The 25,067-nt window shown below is 40.0% G+C and overlaps 1 protein-coding gene across 7 annotated transcripts in view; it reads left to right on the top strand.

Annotated features, from left to right (window-relative positions):
* The window catches only part of LOC116236889 (contactin-3), a 133,255-nt gene that overhangs the window by 54,490 nt on the left and 53,698 nt on the right, over nucleotides 1–25,067 (top strand). For all 7 annotated transcript variants that reach the window (XM_090148450.1, XM_090148453.1, XM_090148449.1 and 4 more), the window contains exon 2: nucleotides 8,215–8,348. In XM_090148450.1, the coding sequence (XP_090004576.1) occupies nucleotides 8,294–8,348 (55 nt within the window). In that variant the 5' untranslated portion in view covers nucleotides 8,215–8,293. The remainder of the gene's footprint in view (nucleotides 1–8,214; nucleotides 8,349–25,067) is intronic.

The following is a 25,067-nucleotide window of genomic DNA, read 5'->3' as shown; positions in this document are numbered from 1 at the left end:
ATTTGGAGTTTTCAAATTCCACGATCTCTTTCTTTGACCTTTCCATGGATTTGTTTTCCTGCCAGGGCATTTTTGTATCCAACCACTCTTAATGCTTTACAAAGCAATTAACCTCCCTCTCCCATCTTTTCCTCCTCTGGTTTTCAGAACCTCTGTCAGCCAGGGTTTTCCTAATTTGGATTTAGTTCCTTAGTCAGGAAATTGATCTTCCGGTACATCCCATGTTCTTAAGTTCATCACCACTGAATGTTATCTCTGTATGTTCTCTTTAGCTCTCTGCTCCTTCCAGGAGGTGTTTTTTTTTTTAACCAAAAGCTGACAAACTTACCCAGCAAAGCCAGTGCAGTCTTTATCGCATCTAACCTTGTGCTGGTATTTAAGGAGATCTTGTTAAGTAATTCACACACTGCTTTTGTCAACTCTTTTTTTTTTTTTTTTAACATAGAATGAAGACTTGTTATCTCAGAAGGGTAAAAGAGATGGTTTGCAGTCTAGCATTTACTACTGTTCTTTTTGGCCATTGACCAAATGTGGTTACCGTTCTTGTGCGTTCATCTTGGGATAGACCCTGAAGTTCCTCTCCTAGTGTTAATGGAAGAACGTTCTGTTGAAATTTAATTTCTTGCATTTTGCTTGTTTTGAATTGTGGTCTTATGTTCAGAGTGAGTTTCTTTTCTTGAGATGTAGGTGACAGGGATATCTGAATCATTAGCTCTGAACTGTGCAGAAGTGAGGTAACTGGCTGCCATTTCACTGCTGTTTTGTCCTTCCTCCCCCCTACTTTCTGTGGTAGGGTGTCTGCATGCTGTCTTCTGCTGGTGGTGAGTTGGCTGTGCAGGGACACGTCCAAATTAATGCTGTGTAGGGCGCAAAAAAGAGAATGAGGAGTGAAGGGCGCAGTGTTCTATTTAAATAAAACAATAATAATAAAATACCATATTCTACAGTCGTAATAGTAACCATTTCATTCTGTTGTGCAATGCACTGTCACTAATCAGCCACAGTAACCTACTGAGCATCTAGTAATGCTTTCTCTTATTCTTCAGTGGGTGACATTCTACCTGTTAGCACAGTTTGTGTTTTTCCTGTTAGAATCTCGTTTTGGATTTACTGTCTTTATCGCAAGTCTGAAATTTGGCTGAAATGCAGTATTCAAATTTTCAGGCAATATCTCATACTGTGTCTTTAAAAAAATAAACGCACAAAAATGCATAAAAATACTGAAGAACTTTATTTCTATCCATACAAGAGGAAAGTCTCCAACTAAATAACTTTTAAAGTGAAACTTCATAGACATCAGTGCAGATTAAGCTGCCTAGGTCTCAAATAAGAAATGGGGAGCTGGAGGAAGGAACTGAAACGTGTTCAGATATAACCATTCAGCCATGACTTTGAGCTTTTCTTTCCTTTCATATCAGTGCTCTATCCTGCAGGGGATTATTTTCTTGCATGTGACTTTGAGTGTGATAATCACAGACTTAGATTAAGGGTACCTGAGGCAATAACTCCTGGAGCTCAGTTCTGTGCTGAAATTGGTGAATTCTTCCATCAAACTCCTCTGATCCCTATACGTATTTTTAAAGAAAAGACTAGATTGCATATGAAATGTGTGTTTATATATATATGTGTGTGTGTGTGTCTATAGACCTATTTCATAAAATACAGAATTTTTACTTACATCTTCTTTGCCTATAATACATAAGGCTTTACATATGGTGTTTTAGGGAGCAAGTTTAGGAAATGCTTGGAATGTTTTTGCAGGTGCTTGAGACAGGTCTGTTATTGCTCTCTGGTATTTGTTTGCTTCCTGGATGCCTTGGTTTGGGTAGGTGGAAGTGCCTGAATTCCAGTTCCTAGCATTTGAAGCCTCTCAGGAGGGTAGGAAGAGCATTGCCTGTCCTGTGCTGTACCTCTCTGTAGGTTCTGCATCCCATTGGGGTGCTGTTGGGGGCCCTTACCATTGCCCATTGGGGTCTCCAGCCAGCTGCCAGCAGCACTGGGTACTGGTGCAGTCTGGGGCATGATGAGGGGTACAAATAAACTTCATTCAGATCAAGGAATATCCAATTATGAAATCAGTGCATGCTGGGAAGCAGTGAGTTATATTTTGGCAACCATGCAGGGTAAGATAAACTTTTGAAATAATGAATAACATGAGAAAGAACCAAAGACATTTTGGAAGAAATGCTGTATTACTTGCACCTCACCAGGCAGTATCCTCCATGTGTTAATACAAAGGCTACTTGTGTTTTTGAAGCCTGAAGTACTGGCTCATTGGCAGCATCATTAGCATCCCAAGGCTCACAGTGCTGGAGGTCAGCAAGAGCTCTGGAGAAGTTATAGTTAGCTTTTGGCAATGGTTGAATGTGGGGAAAAAAACACGTATGTTTAAAGTTTAATAATGCTTTTGGGGAATTCCAAACTTTTCTTTGTGCTGAATAAACACGATTCCTCATTACTGCAGTTTGAGAACTTTTACAAAGAGATTTCAACCTGAAAGTCTTGATATGCTAAAAATGTCCTGCCTGCATGAAGTGGAGGCATGTATACTTTTGGTTCCAATGATAGCATTTTACTTGGAAACTCAAAGTGAGATTGATGGTGAGTAGAGCATAGAAAATTTGTGTGAACACTGCAGCAAACCTCCAAGTCTGCTCCTCAGAGCTCCATGGCCACCAGTAGGCAGCAAGGCCAGAATCTGAGTTTTTATCAGTGGTGTACACGCTTGAAATCATGTGTCTTAGCTGATGCCTGTGCATTTAAGAGCGTCATAGAGTAGGGCATATATAAGTCTGAGTAACTGCTATTTCATCTGTGAGTAAAGGTCCTTCTGTTGTTACTCTAGATCTTCCATTAACTCAAATACCATGGAAGGAAAATGTCAGATATTTGTTTTTAATGTTTCTGATTAAACTGGTCAATTGCATGCCATTTCATGGGATGTGCTGCCTTCTGCTGCCTTGTTGGGCAGAAAAAGGTGGTATTGAAATAAGGTTGAAGGTCCTAGGAGTGAACTGTGCAAATATGCTTTCTCTTGTCATCCACGAGTTGGTAAATATGACTCTGTTTATCTTTAGTATTATATTTTTTGATCTGGAAAGATTAACTTGCTGTCAGCGTAAGATTTTCACTGTACCACTGCAAAAATAGATAAACCAAGTTTGAATGATGGTGGCTAAACACACTGTTAAACTTGATTTTACTGTGTTCACAATAACTGTATTCCATGTGAGTTTGGAATGGATTTAATATTGCTTATAATGACTTGCTAATTTGAATTTTTATCACATAGTTGATTTAATTGAAATAGTTGAAAAAGATTCTGATAAACATTCCCCTGTATTTAGGGAAAAAGAATGCAAAGCTGGTTCCTTTGTGAAGCTTTCCCATAGGTGTACCAAAGTTGATCGAGGCAGGCAGTCCCTGCAGGTGGTCGGACTGTGTGCAAAGCAAAGACCTCTGGCTAGATTTGAAGAGGCTCTCAAATTGCTGGCATAGAGGTTAATGTGCAGAACTATAGAAACTAGTGGTCTTAAAATAGTGTAGGTTTCCTGAGGAATTTTAAGATAAATTACGTTCCTTAATTATTTATTTTGCAAGTTTTCTGCTTTTATTGACATGAAATAACTGCCAGTGGTAAAAGGCTCAGCAGAGTTCTGTTCTGTGGTGGTTACAGCTGTGCAGGTGCTGGGCTCAGAGAGTGCTGGCGTATCCAGAGAAGACCTCAATGACAAGAATAATATGTGAGGTAGACGTGCACTGTGTTGCTGTCTGTGGAGAGATTAGTGTACAGTGAGAGAGGGCATCCAGTTATTACAATTTTTCTTTGTTCCACTGGGAAAAACATGGGCTGGAAAAAGCATAGGGCAAGGAAAGATGCTCTGTAAGCCAGAACCATCCATGCATCCCTGTATCCACAAAGCTCTATCATGCTTATATAAAGTACAAAGGATATATGGTCAGGTAAAGCAGGGGATTGCAACTGAAAGGCGATAAATAGAGTAAGATAAGAAGTTGTGGTAAAACTCTGCAGAGCAGTTGCTGCTACTTTTCTTCTAAGCTTTTGTAAATTCATTTTGTTAGAAATATTTGCGGTGCTTTTAATTAAGCCTCTGCTAATGACGCACTGCAGATGGCTTTAATCCTACCTAGGGCTTGTTAATAGCGGAGTTCCTCTGAAAACTTTCCTGCTCATCTTTCTATTCTTACAGCCCAGCTTCATCAGGATGATTTGTCTATTGCTGATATCCCTAAAGGGACAGGGAGGCTGAGTGAGAGCCACAGGCAGCCTAACAACCGCTAGGAGCCTGCAAAGGCTGCTCGTTAATGAGTGGTGCTCCCATGCAGCGGTGGAACCAAGATCTAATGAGCCCCCAAAGGAGCCGGGCCGATCGCAGTTTTCCTTGGAGCACCGTTTTAAACTTTTCTTTGGAACAAGTCATTGTATTGCTTAGTAGGGGTTTTAACTGTATTTTGTCATGCTTCTTAGCTTTTAATTGGTTAATTCTTATGTATCTAGAGTCTAATTCAGGTGCTTTAGATGGATTTGCGTGTGGTGCCAGTAGTGGCTCGATAGTACTTGTACTGTGTCTCAGCTTTTCAAAGCCTTGCCATCCTCAACGTGAAATTACTCAGAATCACTAAAACTAATGTCGTGTGGAATAAAGAGTGTGAAAGGAGGAATAATATTGAACAGCAAGTGCTCTCATAGTGAGATCTGCTGAGCTGCCAGAGAGCCTTCATGGTGCTCTGTAAGGTGAGGCTCTGCTAGGCACTGCTCAGCAGGCTGCCACCAAAATACATCAGCAGGTCTTTGTGAGCTGGCATGGATCTTGCTTATCCCTTCAAATACTCAGATTGCAAACGCTGTTGCTTTCTTAAATGATCTTTGTGGAGGATCCCCATCATAGACTCATAGAATGGCATGGTTTAAAAGGGACCTCGAGTCATCAAGTTCAACCCCCTGCCACAGGCAGGGCCACCAACCTCCACATTTAATACTAGACCTTGTGTAGCAGAGAAATACAAGGAATGAACTCTAGAACTTCAACTGCAGATAGAAGTTCAAGTGAATTTCAATATAGAGATTGCCAATTTTGACACTGGATGAGGTCTGCTTTAAGTTATTATTTATAGATATGTTCAGCACTTTTGTTTGTCTCAGCAAACTGATCCCAGAGCTCTGGGCTACTTTGGTATCAAAGGAAAGCCTAGGGAGCAGTAATATTCTTGGAAGATTAGCTTGTTAAATTATGTGCAATTGGATGACTTTCATAGCTGTTTTTATTGTATTTCGTTTAGTTTTTAAAAAGACCAAAAATGTTGAATCTTTGAATCTCTGACTTTTTCACCGTGTGTGGTAAATACACCTTTACTTTTCCATGGCTACAACACTTTCATCCATCACTGGTTCTTGTCAGTCTTAGAATGTGAGCAACAAGAGGTAGAGACTTGATTAAATGATACAGAAGATTGAGAGCCCACCATGTGGATATTTTTCATTGAAACAGAGTGTACTGGTTGATTTTTTCCACTAGTAATTGCATTTTGAGGGAAATGAGAAATGGATGTTTTCAATTATAATTATTTTTTTTTTTTAAATGATGTGGCTACTTGAAATTGCTGAGGGATGGTTCTCATTAATCTGTGCCTCTCATCTGTATGATGCTGTGTGTGGAGATGACTTTAATTAGAATGTTAATATCATAATTTATCAAGATGAAATTTCTTTTTTTCTTGTCAAAGTTCACAAATTCTTCCTGTTAAAGGTTTATATTGGGCTTCTCAAACAGGTCTGAGAAGTTCAAGTACTATATGTAAATAAAAATCCCCCCCCTTTGGAGAACTACTGCTTTTTGACTGCTGTACTCAGGACTGTAGGCATTGAGGTCACTGCATAAGATTCCTGACTCCTGAAACTCTTCCAAACTTTGTTTCTCCCAGACCTGCTTGTCCATCAATTGCTATACTATGTGATGTGTAAGTGTGTAGGTTGTGAAAAGCTAATTTCAAAGGAGGAAAAGTTGAAACTTTCAGTGTGTGTTTGTGCTTTCATCTCGTGCCATCTGTTTGGCTGGTGGTGTTTTCTTGTCATCCTGTAGTTGAACTAGTGAGAACCTGCTTGTCTCTGAAAGACAAACAAATGTATAACGAAGAAGTCTGTCATTTTTTTTTTTTTTTCTGATATGTTTGCACCACTTTCCTAGGTTTGCATTCTTGATGTTTTGAAGTAGTCAACTTCTCATGAAACCAGTGCTCTTACAGGAGGGAAGTTTCTCGTTTTCCAAAATAGAGACAGATTTCCTCTGCGTGTTCTTTTGGTAGCGGAACCAGACGTTCAGATACTGAAGCTGCTGCTTACTTTATCCTTCTGGATGATTACATACAGTGTGCCACAGCTCTGCACAGGTGATTGAAGTCCTGTTAATTCTGAAAGCACCAAAACGCCTTTGTTGAAGCTGAATGTGCTACAGCCCTGTCCCTGTTGACCCCAGGTCATGTTGGATAAGAAACTCTGAAAAGCCCTCAGCAAACAAACAGTGCAGTTAGAGCCCAGCAGCTAATGCTAGCACTGTTTCATCAGTATATTACAGTGTCATTGTGCATTACTTGTTAATACTGTTCAATAAATTATAGTGGATACTGCAGAAACAGTATGCAAAACACAGCAGTCCTGAGGCTTCCTAGCTCTGATGCTTTGGGATTTCTTTTAGAACTTAGTTCTTGTGTAAAGTACTTCCTTCTCAGCAGATTGTGGCCATTTCTTAGGTTGTCGTGAGAAAGAGCGGGTGTGAGATAAAACTCTCTTGTCACACAAGTGCTTCAGGGTTTTGGCTTTAGCACAGAAGAAAAGGAAAAAGCGTGTTTGTGTCACACAGCTGTCACTTGAGCGAAACCTGAGCAAAGCCAGGTCCCGGGGGTCACATCTGCTGGAGGATGCTCCAAGCCAAGTCAGTCCCTTTCAGCCGTTGCTCGTTCTGCATGCAGCCTGTCTGCTGTGTGCACTTCTCTATGTGCTGTCAGATGTGTCCCCAGTATGAAGTGGGCAGGGGGTGGTGTTGGGCAGTATGAGAACCACCGTTTCTCGTGCTGTGATGCTGTGGATGAGGGGAAGGATGCTGTCCTCAGCTGAGGGGATCCTCTGAGTGATTGCCTTTCTGGGGTGCTTAGCTTGAAACTCAAACACTACATTCACAGAAGTATGAGAAAATTTTAACTGTAATGTGAAACACACTGGATAGAAAAACAAACAACAAAACGTGTTCAGACTTCATGGATTGGCACCTCGAAATTAATGGTTGTCTTTTTTGCCCTTAATACTTCAGTGCATTGATTCATCAGCTCAGTGCCAGGGGGACTGATTTGATGTAGGTCTGATCTGTATACTGCAGAACCTCCAACTTTGCCTATTCACTGTTCTTACAGGGAAAAAAGGGATACTGGAGAAGTGATGCACACAGTGTAAAGGCCACAGTTGTCACACAATTTTTAAAAATGTATTGCACAGCTTGTAGAGGAAAAAATGGAAGTAAAATAAGAAGGGTGTACCCCAGCACATAGACCATGGCAAATCCTTTGTCATTTAGCCAGTAACAGAGGTAGAAATGGAAGCTAACAAATTATTTCACAGTTTATCACTGCACCTGATGCACTTCAGTGCCACATGCTGAGATTCTATTTTTTTATTCTATTTTTAAATTATTTTTGGTTGCTGCATCTTCCTCTTCAGACTTCTGTAATACTGTTATGTACATCAAGCCCAGGTCTGGAATAGTAAAACAGTAAGAGAAGGGGAGACTGGATGTGACTTCAATCAAATTGGTTACTGCACGTGTTCAGGTTGTTGTTAGTGTGGTGTATACAAAGCGAGGAGGATGAAAGCTGTTCTTTAACAGCTGTTTGACTTCCAACTGCTGTACGCTGTGTGTGATTGCACCTCATGTATTCTCTCTCCTTTTAAAACTCTATTTCTTACAAATAAATGGATGTGGGCAACTAGAAAATCGGTGTGCCTGTCAGCTGTGCTCCTGCTGGATTACCTAATTTGTGACACTCCGTATCCATACATGTGTACTTCTCTTTGGGGTTCAGTTATAGGAAAACTGAGGCACTGCAGAGCATCTGTCCATTTTCTATTTGTTAAAACATGCATTTACAATGAAGGCAGTTTTTAAATTTGAAGTCTAATCATCCTGATGTTTGTTCTTCTAATAGGTAAAACCTTGCACATGGAAGACTAAATGTGTGATTCAGCTGGGACAGAACCAAGGTTACTGAATTGAGGCAACTGAAGATGCTGCTGCTGTGGAAACAGCTGTTCCTGATATCACTTGTTGGCTGTCTTGGAGGTACCAAACTACAGTACTGCATGCTTAACTATGATTTCAAATACTAAGAGTGAATGAATTAAAATAACTTCTCAGAAGTTACTAAACAGAGCCCTGCTTTCAAAGCCAGAAGAAGATATTTGATAACATTAGAGATGCAATTGGTAATGCATGCATTGTGGATACAGTGATGTAATAACTTCAGGATGTGTTTTTGTTTAAATGGAGATCTTAAATTCTTGCTGTTGCTGGGGATGATTGCTACAGCTTTTGTCAAAGCTTCCTTTACTGTAGAATGGGTTTATTTGTGAGGAGCACTGCTGTTATCACTGCACCAATCAGCAATCCAGAGATTTGCTTTCCCACTCTGCCAGACGATACCAGTTCTCAGTGCTGGGAAGCTGTGCTGCCTTTCAGGTCTCCTTATGCCCTGTTGTCTCGTGCGAGACATTGCTCCCTAGCTTCCTGAGATCACTGCTCAGAGCAGCAGGAGGTGTCCCAGACTACTTTTGGCAGTTGTTCAGCACATGCTCTGCTTGCCCATCCCTAATGATGCCACTGTGTGTGTGAGGGGGAAGGAGGAGGTCCCTGTGCTGTCCTCAGTGGTGATTTGTGCTGATGATTTCTGTGCATGATGGCACCATCAAGGTTGCAAAAAGCAGACATAAGTGGTAGGGTCCAGATTACCAAAATGCATGCTCTTAAGTAAGTCAATGATGACTCTTTTTCCTGTAATGATAGCACTTTTCCTGAATGAGGGAAGCCTTTCGTTGTTCTAGTTCATCTCATTTAATAAAGGTCTGGAAAGTTCTTGAGCATGCGAAGCAAACAGAAATTTCCTCTTGGTGCATCTCTTTGCTGCATAGAAGGGGCTGGCTGTGGGCTTGGAGGACAGACTGGAAAGCAGTGATCAGTGCTGTCAGAAATCTTGAGCTGATAGGTCTGTTCCTTGAGGGATTTTCTCCCTGTGAATGTGATTACACCTGTTCTTCATCAGGCCTGTATGGAAGGTTGATCTGAAGAGTGAGCTGAACTGGCTGTTTGAAGTTGAAGGTGTTTGGAGTGATTTGAGAGGAGGGAGGATAGTATGGATGTGTGTGCTTTAACTGAAACAAGCAAATATTGCTCAAAATGTGAAATAGTTCATTGTGTGGACTGCAGTCAGGGTCTGTTGTGAGCAGTTGCATGTTTCTTTGCAGCAACTTCAGTGAGGGGATGGAGAGGGTCTGCAGTGAGGTGGGCAGACTATGGTGGTACAGCAGCACGCTGTGCAGCCTCTGTTCTCACCTCTCCCCTTCTATACCTGCACCCTGTGCTCATTGACTGCCATCAGGAAGAGTGTTTCCCCATTTTGAATACAGCTGAGAGAGATTTGCAGGTTTCATCCTTAAGTGCGGGTTCAGAGGGCCAGCACTGGTTCAGTAATCTGGAATACCTCCCTGTAATCTGAAAATTACTAATATGGTCTCTATGAAATGCAAACACCTTTTCTCAGAAAAATAAAATTCCAGGAGACTTAAAGATGGGATTTTTTTTCTTTTGCTACTACTTTGTAGTTTGTTTTCTGGAAGAGATATCGGATGTTTCTGACATTGAAACAATCTTACGAGATTTGTACAAAGTTACAGTTTAAAATACAGTTTAAAATACAGTTTAAAATACAGTTTAAAATACAGTTTAAAATAAGGGTTTTGCTTAACTCTCCTTTGAGCTGCTGAGAGCACCTTGTTTTTAAGTAGACGCAGTTGTGCTGCTGCTCCCAGGCTTTCCCCATGTCTGTATGTCCAGTGCTATGCCAGACAAAGATGTGGTTCACTCTGAGCCTCTGCACAGCCCAAGACAGGGAGGGAGAGAGCAGCAGGGGGTTGTTTCCCTACAGGTCTATAGGCACTGTTTTATGGCATTGCTCCGTTCTTCCTGCTCTTCTGCTTTAGCAGTGAATGCATGCAGCAGCAGTCCTGCTCCAGGCCAGAAAGTGAGCTTGTGAACAACCTGAATTAGCTTAAAAGTGCATCTGTACTGGCCAGGATTGGGCCTCCCCTTGGGCTGCATCTGGGAATACTTGAAGTTAAAAATGTGTGTGCAGACTTGGAGCGATTTGAAGGATGCACGTCTGCTTTCTGCAGTGCTGTGTCTTTGGCATCGTTGGTGAATTACTTGCAAGGCCAATCAACCACTCCAATGTCTGAATTAGCACAATTTGACATTGTAGATGTCAGCAAAGCAGTTTGGTTTTGTAGAATATATGTACGCATTTCTGAATCGTACATGCAGCTTTGGAGTTTTGTTAGCTGCTCAGTACAGTCATTATTCAACAAAAGAAATTTCAAGTAATTAGCTGACGTAATGAAGGATCTGGGGAGTGAGGCTAGAACAACAAATAGAATCTGAACATTGAAACTAATTAGCTATCTAAATAATATTTTAAGTGTGATCTCGCTGATTTTGACCTGCTTGGTATTGGTTTTTGTAGGTTTACAGTACAGTATAAAGAGTATGAATATCTTTTGTGCAATACTAACGTGCATTGGTGACTTAAATCACAAATACCATTTCAAGTAGAACAAATGCTTTCACTATCGTCATGCTTGTGTTGATGTTAAATGAGTGCTGATGCTATAAACAACAACAAAACCTGATTTTTAATCTATTAAACCTATTCGTTTATTTAAGCTTTTCATTTGACAGTAGTCTTTTATCTTTCTAACCGCATAACCTTACTTTTCTGTAGTTTTTCATTTATAAAATGTAACACCTATCCTTTGAATCATAGCAAATATCTGAAACACAAATAGTATAAAAAGGGAAAACTAAAATCCAATATTTAATTCACAGATAACATGGAGTAAAGGGTTCTTTTTCAAAAGAACAATCATTTTACTCTAATTAAACTCTTGCTATCTTTAATTGCAAAGCTTGCAAATCTTCTGGATTGTGTCAAATTTAAATATGCTCTGTATTTTTTAATTTTTAAAAATGGAGATGATAAACGAAATCAGTTCAGACCAAGGAGGATCTGCTGACCCTTGCTTGGCACAGGGTTTCCTTATAGAATGATAAGGAAGTGATAAGGAGCAAGCTGTAGGCATGGCCAGTTGGAGTCTTGCAAACAGGCACATGGAGTGCAGGGTCTGTAGAACTGCTTGAGTGATGCCCTCAGACCTGCACTGAGATCAGTTTGACCCTGATGGTGGTTCATGTGCAGATGGACGTGACCTCCTTCAGGAAGCACGAAAGGTTTTTCACTCATCTGTTGAAGGGCTTTTCTGACCTTTAATCTTTCTTATATTTTTTTATTGTATGTCACCTCAGTTTTTTTCAGTCATGTTTTAAAGCAGCTTAGATTAAAGCAAGTTTTGTTTCTGCTGCTTGTGAGGAATGGTAGTCTTGAAGATACAGCACGGATGTTGCAAGTTTATGTTAAATCATGTCAACACCAGATGTACCAGATGAGTTCCTAGGGGAAGAATAGGGGAGGGGAAGAAAAACACCACAATTTAAAAAAAAAAAAAAAAAAAAAAGCAGAAGTAAATGTGTGTTCTGTGTAAGTGTAATTGCAGAAAGGAATGCAGTATGAAAGGAATTATGTTAGCTGCAGATCGTTCTGTTTGCATATCTCAAGTTGGCATTGAGTATTGTGGAGTCTGCAAAGTGAATGTCAGAGCTAATACTAAAATGTCTGCTATTGAGATAACTACTCTACTTGTAAAATTAATTTGTAATGACCATTGCAGTGACAAGGGAAAAGTTGGTAATATTTTGAAGGGCCAGTGCTTCTGATTTTGTGTAGACTGTATTTGTTCAGCCTACTAGCCTTGCTCATTGCAGATCATATCTCTCCAGTATTTCCCAAACGTTAGCCGAGTAGCAATGGGGAGCTGGTGGATTGGAGAACAAACAAGAAGTGAAGCAAAAAATGTATTTAATTCTAATGTTACCTTTTTGCTTAAGTTGCTTGAATGTTATTGACAGAGTTTTGGAGCAGTAAACTTCTAAAATCTACCCAAGAATCATGCAGTTCAGTTGTTTCAGGACCAGATTCAGTGAGAGCACTCTGTAAACATGAAGCAAGTTGTAAAACAGTTTGGAGGATATTACTTTTAAGCTATCATCAAGACAGATCAGCAGGTATTCTAACTTGCTATAGAAAACAATTTTTCTTACGTTCTTCCAAAACCTACCTGCAATTTAATGTTAGGAAATAACAGCTTCAGAAATGGAGATGTTGCTGATCTTGACTTATAAGTCTTGACATTCTCTGTCCTTACAGATAACGTGTTTTAAACTAGATCCCTTATTGCAGTGTGCTGTATGGAATTGCTTTCAGTTTATCCTTTGTGAATCTTCATTTTATCAAAGTGGGGATTTTGAGAGTATCTAATGGAAAGGGGGAAAAAAATAAGGCCCTTGAGGTTTTGCTTATTGGATTGTGTTTGTATAACTAATGATCCTGTAGTCTTTTTGTCTGTGTACCTTAGGGATAAGAAGATGACGATTCAGCATTACACAGTATGTCAAGTTTCAAACAAGGGAGAGGAACGTCTGCTTTGTGTTCCTTCCAATACAAGCCATTCTGTTATTCTGTGAACTTCTAAAAAATATGCTTTGTTATCATTATTAAACTACTCTGACGAACAAGTCCAAAGATGAATAGAAAACACAAAAGAAGGAAAAAAAACAGCAAAAGCACAAAAAACAGACGAGCAGTTCCCAGAATCACTGCAGGTGTAGGCTGAGAGAGACTCTGGTTGTGTCATCCGACCAGTGAGTGCTGAGCTGACTGATTCAGTGGTAGAGTTGTGAATCCTTTCCAGGAGCATTAGTGCTTTTCCTGACTCTTCTGGAGATTTTCCCAGTCCTTCCAAGTGAAATGACCATTTCCCTGCCCTCAGGCACAGTCCCTTCAGGCATCATCCTCTCAAGCACCTAAATGTGCTCAAACACAGAACAGCGATGTTTTCTACACAGAACTACTTTTCTAGCACTCTGTATCTTTACTAGTGCAAAGATGACCGTGTCAGGAGGCTGCACTTTCCAGTGAAGCATTGGAGCGTTAGGAAAAACAAACCTCTTGTCAGTGGTGATGTGCTACACCTGAGTTTGAAACTCCACTGGAAAATTAAATAGGAAAAGGTAGAAAGGCAGAATGCAAGTAGAACCCATTAATATTTTCTCTATCCAGTCTTAAAAGTGCATGGTTGGAGCATTGATCATATTTTCCAGATGTTCAGAAGGTCATTCTCAGTGCATCTTAAATAATGATCTGCCAGGAGAAAAAAAAAAAAGTATATAGCTTAATGCTTAACATATAAAAACCATTTGGGCATTGAAGTTCTTTACAGCATAGTCTGTTCAGAGGTGGACTTTTTCTGTTAACTTACATCCCATCTGCATTTTAAACTAGATGATATTATTATTGCTTTAATGCCAATTCAGTTGTTCCCATTGTTTTCACTTCCATTTTCCCCATTTCTTTTGTCAGCCTAACTCTTAGAGGAGAACTTGGTTAAGCTGCCAGGCTCCACAGTGTTTTGCATCAGACCCACTGCTCTCCTCTTTGGTAGTATTAAGTTTAGCAGGCTCACAGAATAGAGGTGTGGTTCTCTTTTATTTCCAAGAGGGATGGAAACAAACCTGTTTTCTTCCTAGTGAAGTCTCCTTGAACAGTGGTAGAATGACAGCTATACCTTCCCTGTGCACAGATGATGCTTTTCCTTGAAGTTATTAGTAACTTCCAATAATTCTGATAGTCTTTGGGAAGTTTCTGTATGGGTGAGAATCTATTAGAAGAAAAGCCATTATCATTTAATACTGTGACATTCTTCTTGTTAGAATTAGTTTTTCATTAAAAATTACAGTAGTCACAGAACCAGCATATATCTCAATGAGCAGATTTTTGGCATATTAATAATAATATTTTTGTACATTCTACATGCATAGTCATAGGGTTAAGAATGCATCTATGCCAGTAGTGACTCAGAGAATTGTTTATCGTGGAGTCCTTATATATTGCTAAGAGGATTGCTTACATTGATAGGAAATACTTGTTTGCTTATTGAATTAAAAAATGAGGAACTAATCTCAGAGTTGTGATTTTGCAAGTTCTGATGTCACGAGCACTTTATACAGCTCTGGTAACAGAAAACAGAATTACTACTGTAAATCTGACAAGGTCCCACTCTAAATACTTCTTTGCACTTAAAACCAATGTACCATCAAGCCTAATTACCCCTCTGTTGTGGTGAACAAGGGATCCAGCTAGCAGCCTGGCATGTAAACTCCAGAGCCAAGATATTTGCCCTGCTGCAGGCATTTTGCCTTTCACTTATAAAATGACAGATGGTGGTAGCTTACTGAAGACCCAGTTTCACCTCTTGAGATGAATCAGAGCAGATCTTGCTTCCTCTTTCTTTCTCCAACTCTTGTTTTTAATACAGTCTTGCACACTTACTGCTGTGAGCTTTTCCATTTTTAGCTTAATGATGGAGCACACTCTTGTTAAGAATGACTTTTTAGAGATCTTCCTTCATTCTTTGGCCATACTCAAGAAGACAGGGAGCAGAATCAGTGATGCTATGCCATTCACTTTGAATTAAGTGCGGGAATAAATATATTCTCCTTAATCACAGTCATCTTTTCTTCTTCTTAGCTATATATAAAACTGGAGCCAAGTCGATGAAAAGGCTGTTGTTGACTTATTGGACTTTCTCTGTGTTCAGTGGGTTTACACAGGTCTGTATTTCAATGGTGAGCATGTTCCATCAGATACAGTGCATAGTTCCATAAGAGTAGATAATGTGATACTTTAACACTTCTCAAAGAGAGACCTTAACGTTTCTACTTCATGTTCTGAGCTGAAGAACACTTTCTCTTGAAAAACAGCTACTTCTTGCTGTAGATACTGTCTGATTTTTAAAGCTGAACCCTCACCTGCAAACAATCGATACCTCATTTCAACATGACAAATGCTGTTCTTGTATTTAGTAATTAAACTAATCACAGATTTTTATGATGTTTGAATGGAGAAGTTTTGGCTAGCTTTAAATGTTATGTAAATTACTGAGGTGTTGAGGTGCTTTATTCTGCAATAAAACTGTAGTGCTGCAAATACCGTGGAGCATGAAGGCTGTGCATCTGTATTTATACACTCCTGTCTTGTGCAGTTTTGATAAGAGTTGGTGATCACTTCCATCACCCTGGTGCTTCTGTTTGCTGTGTCCCCTGTGGATAGATCATTATGCTGTGCATGTTAGTTGTCATCTGACTTCAATCGCAGTTGCCTTGGGGAAGGTAGCTTCTGAAGGTAGATAACCTGTCCTTAAACAGTGTGTGATGTGCCTGTCATGTTTGCTTAATCTTTGTTGGTTAAACTACAGCTGTCATTGGCTGCTGTTGAAGAATAAATGATGACCGGGATGGATGAGTAATCTCATCTATTTGAGTGATTCCTTGTATTTTGGGTAATACTTTGCTATTTCTTACCTACATAATCTGTCTGGTGGTGCTCCTTGCTTTGGGAAGGCTGGAGATCTGCAGATGAGTCAGGCTATAAAAATACCCAACCAGAGGAGGGGGGGAACCGTTTTCCCTGCTAATAGAAAGACAGAAATCAATAGGGAGGGAACACTGGGGAGAAAGATTTCCAGAAGAAGGTCATTGTGCTGAATGCAAGCTGTATCAGCCCCTTGGGAAGCTGAGGACATTGACAGGATGATGGGATGGAGGAACATGTTAGAACAGTTGTGAGCAATGGTTGGGAAAGCAGGGAAGTACTCAGAGTTTGAAATCTAAAGCTGAATAATTCGACAGATGTTCAGGAAAACAACAGAGCTGAGAATAAATACTTTTATTATTATAATTATTAGAAAAAGCCTTCCAGAAGAAGCTACTGTGATTTTGTTGTTCTTAATGACCGTGCTGAAAATGAATGTTTATAGATTTTTATTTTTTTGGTAATGTTGCATTGCTGCTAGCCTCTTGCTAAAAGCACAAGTATTTTGGGGGGGCATAATTATCCTTGTAGTTCCGTGTTTAATAACAAATGGGATAATATTAGCCTTTAACTTTTCCAAGGCATTCATCGGGGATCAGAACACAATTTACTCTCTTTGTTTATAGGATAAAACCTATCCTATAACCTTGGCTTATAGGTCATAAAGCCAAAACTGAACCTCAACCTTATTGCTGTACATTCTTGAAAATCTAAGGAAATGAAGACTCACTTATATTGTTGAATGATTAGCACCATCAGAAGTTACTGGTGCTAAAATGGATTAAACTTCGTAACTATAAGCAGAATATTAAGAAATGACAGTTTTATGTAGTGGAATGGTTTTTTTCTTCCTGAATAGAACAGTTCTGACTTCCTTGTCTAGTTTTTAGAAGTCTTGAAGTGAAGTCAAAAACATTTCAAACATATGCCATTTGGCAGGAAAGTAGACCTTTCTCTAGACTGGGGCTGCTTTCTGTGTTGGAAGAGAAGGCAGAACATCATTTTAACATGACACCTAAGTGAATGTATTTTGTGCTCGATTATCCTTTACCCTTTAACAGAGCTTTTGAGGGTCAGACTCTCAGGACCGGCAGAGAAGCTTCTGAATGCAGATATGGTTCTATTTGAACCAGTCACTAAAAGCAGCTTTAATGTTTTAATCCAACGCAGTAGAGATTTACAGTTTACCCTTAGTAAAAAAAAGGGGTGGTGTGGAGTAATTTCATGCAATGATAACATTATGTTACACTGAAGCTAACTGGATGCTTCACTGCAGTGTGAAGTAAGGCACCTGGACTTCTTTCTGTTAAAAACGGCCCCAAACATCCCCTGGGGGTGGGAGCTGTGCCTTGCACCAAGGGCATGAGCTCTGCAATCAGGCTGTGCCTCTTTGGTGGCCTGCAGGATGAGGCAGAGGATGGCAGACGACGCTACAGAATTCACTGGCTTTTCTCAGTTGTCGTGCGATGAGAACTTCAGTGTCGGAGACCTAAATTAAAAGCAGCTTAATGTGCATAGCCAAGTTCAGTTAACAGATATTTTATCATGTTACTCATACGACTGTTTATGACTGTGGAAGTGAGCAGAAAAAAAATCCGCAATTAGTTTGGTGTAAGATTCAGTTAAGGATTCTCCCAGGCTTCTTGAGTTGGCAAGTAATGCCGTAGCTGTTAGTAAATAACTGAATTGTCAGTTCTGCAGTATTGAAAGTAACAGACAAATAGTGATGCAGTCTTAGTGACAGACAGAGGATTTGATTCACTTTGATGTGAATGTACCCTGATGTAAGTCTTGCAGTGGCATCATAGAGGAGCTTCCAATCTGCTCATTGGGCATTTTAGGAGGCTGTTACGTAGCAAGAAGAGTTACAGTGCAAATAAGAAATGGTCTTTTAAAGCTCTGCTGTATGTTGAGGAAAAGTTTTTCAGCTATTTCACTCCAGATTACTTTCTGGTCTTTATGTTGCTGGGGATCATCCATCAGTAGAGAGACTATGAATTGAGCCTCTTAAGGCTTCATCACATTCCTCATTTTTAAGGTTCACTGTGTAAGGAGATCATTTGCCACGTTATTTAATGAGTGTGGGCAGCTATGGGGATATGTAATGAAAGGAAATGGATTTTCCCCACATTCTAGCAGATGTAATGAAACATTTATCCTGCATCAGCATTAGACGTATAGTAGCATTCTGTGGGAAGACTGACTTCAGAACTGGGGAAGCTCATTTCTTTTCGTGATATTTCATGCTAAAAATGCTGTTGGGGGGGGGATAGTGGGCCAGCTGTTCCTGCCTTTAGAAATGTATAAGAATTTCCTTTGATTGCAGCTGTGGGAAAACAAAATCAAAATTTACTTCCTAACCTATGCAAAATGTTATCATAAGCCATAGATGGTAGTTTAAAGACAGAAATTTATATGGCTGAACTTACTGTTTTGTATGTTTTGTATATAAAATATGAAAGATTCATCTCACAATAGGATCTACATCTGTAGCACTGATGCAGAGTGGACAGACTTCAGCTTTTAGTCTGTAAGTGCATGACAGTACCTTTGCCATAGAACCATATTGGAAAATGATAATTCTATTTTTTCTTTAGAGTTTTTGAATCTTGATTTGAATTACATTGTTATTCTATAAATAGTGTTTGAAGAGAAAATGAAATCTACATAAAAGCAGAGAGTAAATGAGGGAGAGAAAGCAGTTGTTACAGATCATAACCTTATCAGTTGAGGTGACAATTTCAATTCCTTTTGAGTTCTCTCCAGTGTCGTGTTTTTTTTTTTTTTTAATGTAGGATTTAGTAACAGTTTTTGTCATTTTATTCCCATAGCAACTTTTTTTTTTTTTTTTTAATGAAAATCTGCTTGTCTCCTCTTATCTTACAAAGCTTGCACATGAATAACTTGTGGAGGAGTATGGTGAGGAGAGAGACTTTCTGGCACAGAAAACAAGGAGAAGAGTGTTACGGATATATAAATAAAAGAACAGTATGGACTTCATGGTTTGTGTCCAGCACTCCTACCTCAAGCTTTAGCACAGGTGGGCGAGTGAGACTGTGAGCTGCTGAAGGATGGCATCTTGGTGGGCGAGCTGATGGCTGCCGTTTTGCCTTAGAAGAGGAAGAAAATATTCAGATTTAAACTTCTTTGCGCTCTGAAAACATGCCTGACGCTGCACTTGGCGCACATGCTTTCTCCTCTCCAGCTCTTCCTTAGAACAAAGGCGGAGATTCCAAGTTGGTCCTTGACTGGTGACAAACAGTTCTGCAGCTGGGGGGATCTTTGATTCCCGTGTATCATGGGAGCAGGGCCTAAAACCAGGGAGATAACACCAGATTGTACAAAATGGTTCCTGTCCTTTGTGTGTTAGTTGCTACTGCTCTCAATCATAAGGCACTAAATGAGGTTGAAAAAAGAAGTTGTTGCTTCATCGCTGTACGTCGTCTTCTCATATTAAATATTTCACTTGATTGGATGTAATATGACAAGTATCTGAACTGAAGCGGCATGGAAGATAGTCAAGTAAATTGATCCAAATCAAAACTTTTCTTCCACAGCTATAACAGAGATATTTAATTGGCTGTGGCTGCAATCTCTGAAGGCCACAACTTGCTATGAAGCTGCATTTCTGGTTACACCATGTTGAGAATAACTTGTAAATGTCACAGCTCTGTATCTTCTTGCTGTACATGTTCAGGTTCTGATCTGCTGCCAGCCTGCCCACTTTGCCTCCTGATGTTTGCTGTCAGTGCAGCTGCTTGCTAAGCAGAGTAGGTATTAACACCAAATTGATGAAACTTGAGCTCTTCCTTTTACACTGCATTGCTTGTGTCTTTATCTTGTATCGAGATATGTTTACATAAATGTTTCTAGTAGAATATGCTATTGAATGGTAAGGGAGCACAGACTGAGTTATAGGGAGTGTCATTTTATAGCCAAGCAAATTCTCCTTACTTATGAGAAGAGGAGCAGTACCTGTGTTTTATTTTCCTCTTATTACCTCTCTCAGCCCTGCAACGTGAGAGTTCTTCATTCTTTTTTATGAAACTGTATTTTTTCAGCCCTTGGCTTTTTATTAAGTTGTAGTTAACAATATACTTCTGAGGATTACACCACCCTACACAGAGCAATTTGGCTTATGCTGGAGATCAATCTGCAGATAGCGCATCTGTCGCTGAGAGATTCTGCTCAGATACCTGCAAAAAGATTTGAGGCCCCACTGCGTTTTTGGGGAGCTTCTCCTTATGGTTGTGTCTCCATCTATTAAACTCACTTCGGTAGCACTGGGATCGTATTTGTTTTCATAAACAGAACAACAGATAAGTATTTCTGGGCAGCGTTTTTTTCACGTGCCCTGATTGTGTTGTCATATAGTCTGATGCTGAATATATTTATCTCTGCAGCTGCTTGCTCAGGTGTAATCCCTTGTTCAACCACATCTATTCACCCACTGAAGGATGTGCACATTGGTACATCGTGGCATATTAAAGGTTTACCGCAGCCTGCCACAGCTGTCGTCACTTTGACCCCTCAGTAAACCAACAGTCTTCCACATAATTTTGCTTTCATTCAAGTGTAATGCCATTACTGCAGAGGCAGACAGAATGCAATTCTCAGAAGACCTGGTCTCATTCCTTCCTTTTCCAAGGAGGTTAACGTGCTCAAATGATCGCTGTGCTTTCTTTTTTCACTCTTTGTTGCTGCAAGAAGAACAAAGAAGAAAGCACACTGAATGGCCTGTTTGCATTACATGGAGGGGGATAAAGTGAAAGGGTGAACTCACCACTTGGATAAAGGCCTCTTTACCAATTCCATTTCAAACCTCTTCCTTTGTTTCCTTAGCACTTTCATTTTTTAGCTTTTTACTAAGCAGCTGTGCAGATTATTATTTTTTATTTTTATTTCATTATCATTTTTTCTAATGGCATTTACTACAGAAGTAAGCAAGTCAAAAGCTCCTTACGCAAAACCAGCTAAATCACATTCAAATGTTCATGTTGTATGGAAATGACCTCAGTTAAATCACAGAATCATAGAATGGCCTGGGTTGAAAAAGACCACAGTGATCATCTAGTTTCAAATCAGTGCATTTACAAGGGCTACCCCTTCAAAAACAAACAAAACTTTCTCATTCCAGTTCTGAGCTTAACTGTGGGACCAAACGTACTTCCAAACTCACAGTTTTTACTGACTCCATTACAAGGCTGATATCCATTGCTTCTCACATCTCAGTGTCCATTAGAAGATGTAGGACTACGGGCTGGAAAAGCACTGCCATGTGTTGCAGCTGGTTTTGATTGAGAGCAAGGCACTTGAGCACACCACAGTACTTGTCTGCCACGCACCCTGAATTTCACTGATGTGTAGATACATGAGGTGTCAAAGTAGATCAAGTGAATTCTTATTGCAAAACATTGCTTTGTGTAATGAATTTAATTTATTCAGAGTCATGCTTGCAAGGTTCTCCTATTCTTTCTCCAGACAATGAAGTATCAGATAGCAGTTCATCTTGAGCAAGACCAAGTGCAGTTTTATCACCTATTTACCTCTTCCTTTAATTGCTTAAGGATCATTGTTCGTGCTTTTGCAAATCAACATGTGGAATTTGTTACCCACAAGAGGATTAAACTTCTTGATTTTAAGTGCTATATCTGGGTCAGAACAATGATTAATACTGAACACAAGGCTCTGTAACCAAGCTGATGCCCTGGTGCACATCCCAAAAAAGGCTATTCTGATTTATGAAGGTGTATGAGAGGCAGAGGTAGAGGTGTCACAAAGCAAATGAAATTTTTGCTTAATAACAGTCAGCAGATCTTGTCTTCAGTTCCAGTCGGGTTGATTAGCATGTGTTTGTGTGGTGGGTAGGAACAGAGCAGCTCTTTGGTGGGATGAAAGGCAGTGTTTACAGCACTTACGTTAGAGAAAGTAATCTGTGCAATAGTTATTTGTATCTTTCTAGATCAGCAGGAACTGTTAGATGGTCCATTTTAGTTTGGATACTGCAATGCAATTTAACTCAATATTTAACTGTTATCAAGCAGGTAGATCTTTATGGCTTCTGGCCTATCCAGTTTTAATTCTCATTCTAGTTTACCTGGTTCCACCTGTTGGCCTTAAGGTTTTGTTCCACCCCAGGAGTGATTCCATGGGAAGCTCCTGTGAATGCCCACTGCAAGGCATGCAGGTGGCTGCTGCAAAGCCTCTTCTCCTCCTGCTGGATACTGTCTCGTTTATTCCTGTGGCATGCATTTGCTCCGCTCTAAATGAGTTCTTTTATTGACTCCTGTGAGTCTGTTGATAGTGAGGATACAAGTGTAAGAAAGTTGCTTACAGTGAAAACATTTCAGCTGAGATACGTGGAGCTGTTGCAGCATGTGTAAGTCAGCCTCACTGTATGTGTTAAAGCAGCCCTGAGGATGCTCCTTGGGTTTCCTTGCATGGCCCACTAGGAACACAAAGTTGCTGCTCAGCAAGAGCTGCCATGCATTCAGTCTGCTGCAGCAAAATAATTTGACATCTTCCAGTGAGCATTCAGACTCTCAAAAACTAATTAAATACACTCTGTAGTACTTGAGAAAAGGAGGGGTTTCTAGATAAGAAAAGACGTGGCTGCTCTAAAGGCAAGAAGCTGGAGGAAATCATTAACTCTCCACACTGAGCTGCTCCAAAATGAGCCAACATTCATGTCATTGCAACATTTCCTTCCCTCTGCACCTTACATGGAGAAAGGAAGATTCCTCTCTAGTTCTTTTCCTACCTATGAAGATGTACCATTGGGCATACCCAAATTCTTCATTGGTGCCTGTGCTTTTGCTGTTTGTTGGCATTTCTCTGTGGTGCTCACTGGATGGAATCTAGCATGGCCATGCAGAGGAAGAGCTGCTTTGTCTTGTGGTTGGACCCATGCAGCAAAAAAAACTCTGCAAGAACAGGGAAGGGTAAGGGGCATTTTACTGTAATGAATGCTGTGATCGTAATTAAGGAGTAAAGAACTGGCTGAATGATTTTTGAGACTGAGGATAAGGAGATTTAAAGAAAAAATGAGGAATGTGCTGAGGTTGCGTGTTCAGATTTTAGGAGTTGGGGTTGGGGGGAAACAAGGCTTCAACAGGGAGGCTCTGGGGAGAAGGGACAGGGAGGAGGTGTTGTGAGGAATAGCAGAAATGTATAGGGTCTGGGATGCCTTTAATTCCAGTTCCTATGGGAGAAACCACGGTCTTGAGACTGGAGCTGGGTACAAGTACAAATAGTTTTGTGTTTAAGCAGTTGAGTAATTGGTAGTGAGATTGTTAAAAGAAAATCTTTTTTTTTTTTTTCACATGGATGAATAACAGTGCTAGCAATCCAACAGGGATGGCCACGTACATGTGTGCACAGTTCAGTATTCAATCAAGCAAGTTGAAAATCTTATTTTTCCTGAACATTTGTCTCAATAAAACTTAGACTCATGGTTCATTTATTTGAAACAATCCCGGTCTCAGGGAAAACAGAGTAGAAAAAATCCACCTAGAAGCTCTTCACCTGCGAGCTATTTGCAGAGCTTTGGTGAAGGGGAGGGGTATGGATGCTGCTGCTGTATCTTCTCAAAAGCTTTTGTTTTTCACATGTTTTCACCCCATACAAATCCAAGGAAGGCTTTGAGGATAGTAGGAATGGGTCTCAGTGTATATTTATCTTGTTCTCTGAATTGAGGCTTCACTGCTAGCTGGGAAGCTGGTGTTGATGGGACAGGAATAACTGGAGCTACTGCAGGATGTTAACAGAGCAAGAAAGGCCAGTCTGAAGGTTGAAGAGCTGTTAGCTTTGATAATTTGATCCTCAGAGAACTGTCTGCAGGCTGTTGAAGGTTCACTCTGTAGGTGGGAAGCAGACCCACTGGAGCATCCTCGTTCCCTCTGTGGGATGTGCTTTAATTAGCCATGTTGGAGCTAACTATTTGGTTTAAGCCAGGTACCACGCATGTTTTGAGGTGGGAACTATAAATATTTTGAAGGTCTGTGACTATTAGGGTTTTTATGCTGATGAGTCGGTGTGTTTTTAGGTGTGAAACAGCAGCTGTGGTGTGACATCTGTTGATAGGACACTTAGTCATTTGCTGTATGTGTTATTTGTCATCATTACATCTGTTACAGTCCACATGGCACTGATCAAAGCCGAGTGGCTTTCTGCCAGTTTCTCCAGCCCAACAGGGGCAAGGGAAATGGATTTGGTTACCCACGTCCTGGTAATATGGGTGAAAACCCAGCTGTATTCAGTAACATTTGTTGGAGCGTACCTCCGTTTCTCTGAGGAAGGGTGCAGTCTTCAGAACGATAAAGGAATGAGGTCAATAGCAAAAACAAATAAATCCCATTGTATCAGCATGTTCTCAGTACTTAAAAAGTGTCCTAAAATGTCTTTGATTTATTTAGAGGAAAGTCAAAATGCTGCCACTTAAATAAACAAACAAACCTTCAGGTAATGAGTCCCAGATCTGGCAGTGCATTTATCCATCTGTTTAACTATTACAGTGTGAACAGCCCAATAGTTCTTCAGCACTAAACTCAAATCTGCTTTGTGGTCACGAGTAGTTAATGATAGAGGTGCTTCAGAGACTGTCAGGATATTCTTAGAGTTTCTTTTAGGAAAGCTTTAGGGGGACAAAATTGTTTCATGTGCGAAGTCGGCTGTAAGATAATTTGCTTGAGCAAACATTGTTCCCTCCTGAGATATTTCTTAAATTGCTTGAGTTGCTTTGTTCAGCGCTGTGTTTGAGTAAAGGGATAATTCCCAGATAATATGAATTTTGAGAAGGTGTATTTTTGGAAATATTGGAGAATGTGGGTTTTTTTTTTTTTTCATTTTTTCCTTCAAAACACGCAGTGCTATTTTTCCAGGTTTTCTTCAGTGTATTTTTGCCAATGCAAAATGCCTAAAAAAAAAAAAAAAAAAAAAATCTGTTCATCAGATGTTGACTCAACTTTTATGCTATTGATGTTCGTCTGCTGCTATTTTTCTCTGCTCTCTCTGATCTCTTCCTTCTGCTCCACGCAGCCCACTGAAGTATCTCATCTCCCCTTCTCTCCCTTTTTTTCTCCCTTAATATTGCAGTCTCTTTTGCCTTTTTGTGCGCTGGCGTTTCATGTTCACAGCACTCTGATATACCTGTGCCAGTTTCTTTTTAGCTTTTCGTATGCGTGTTTATGTAACAGAGTTTGTTTTCTGATTTTTATATGATTCCCATTTAATCGGTGTAATCTGTTCGT

This window comes from Phasianus colchicus, chromosome 11 (assembly GCF_987193195.1).
Source record: "Phasianus colchicus chromosome 11, bPhaCol1.hap1.1, whole genome shotgun sequence".
NCBI lineage: Eukaryota > Metazoa > Chordata > Aves > Galliformes > Phasianidae > Phasianus > Phasianus colchicus.
The sequence above is the reverse complement of the archived record's forward strand: the minus strand, read 5'-3'. Positions and strand labels throughout refer to the sequence as shown.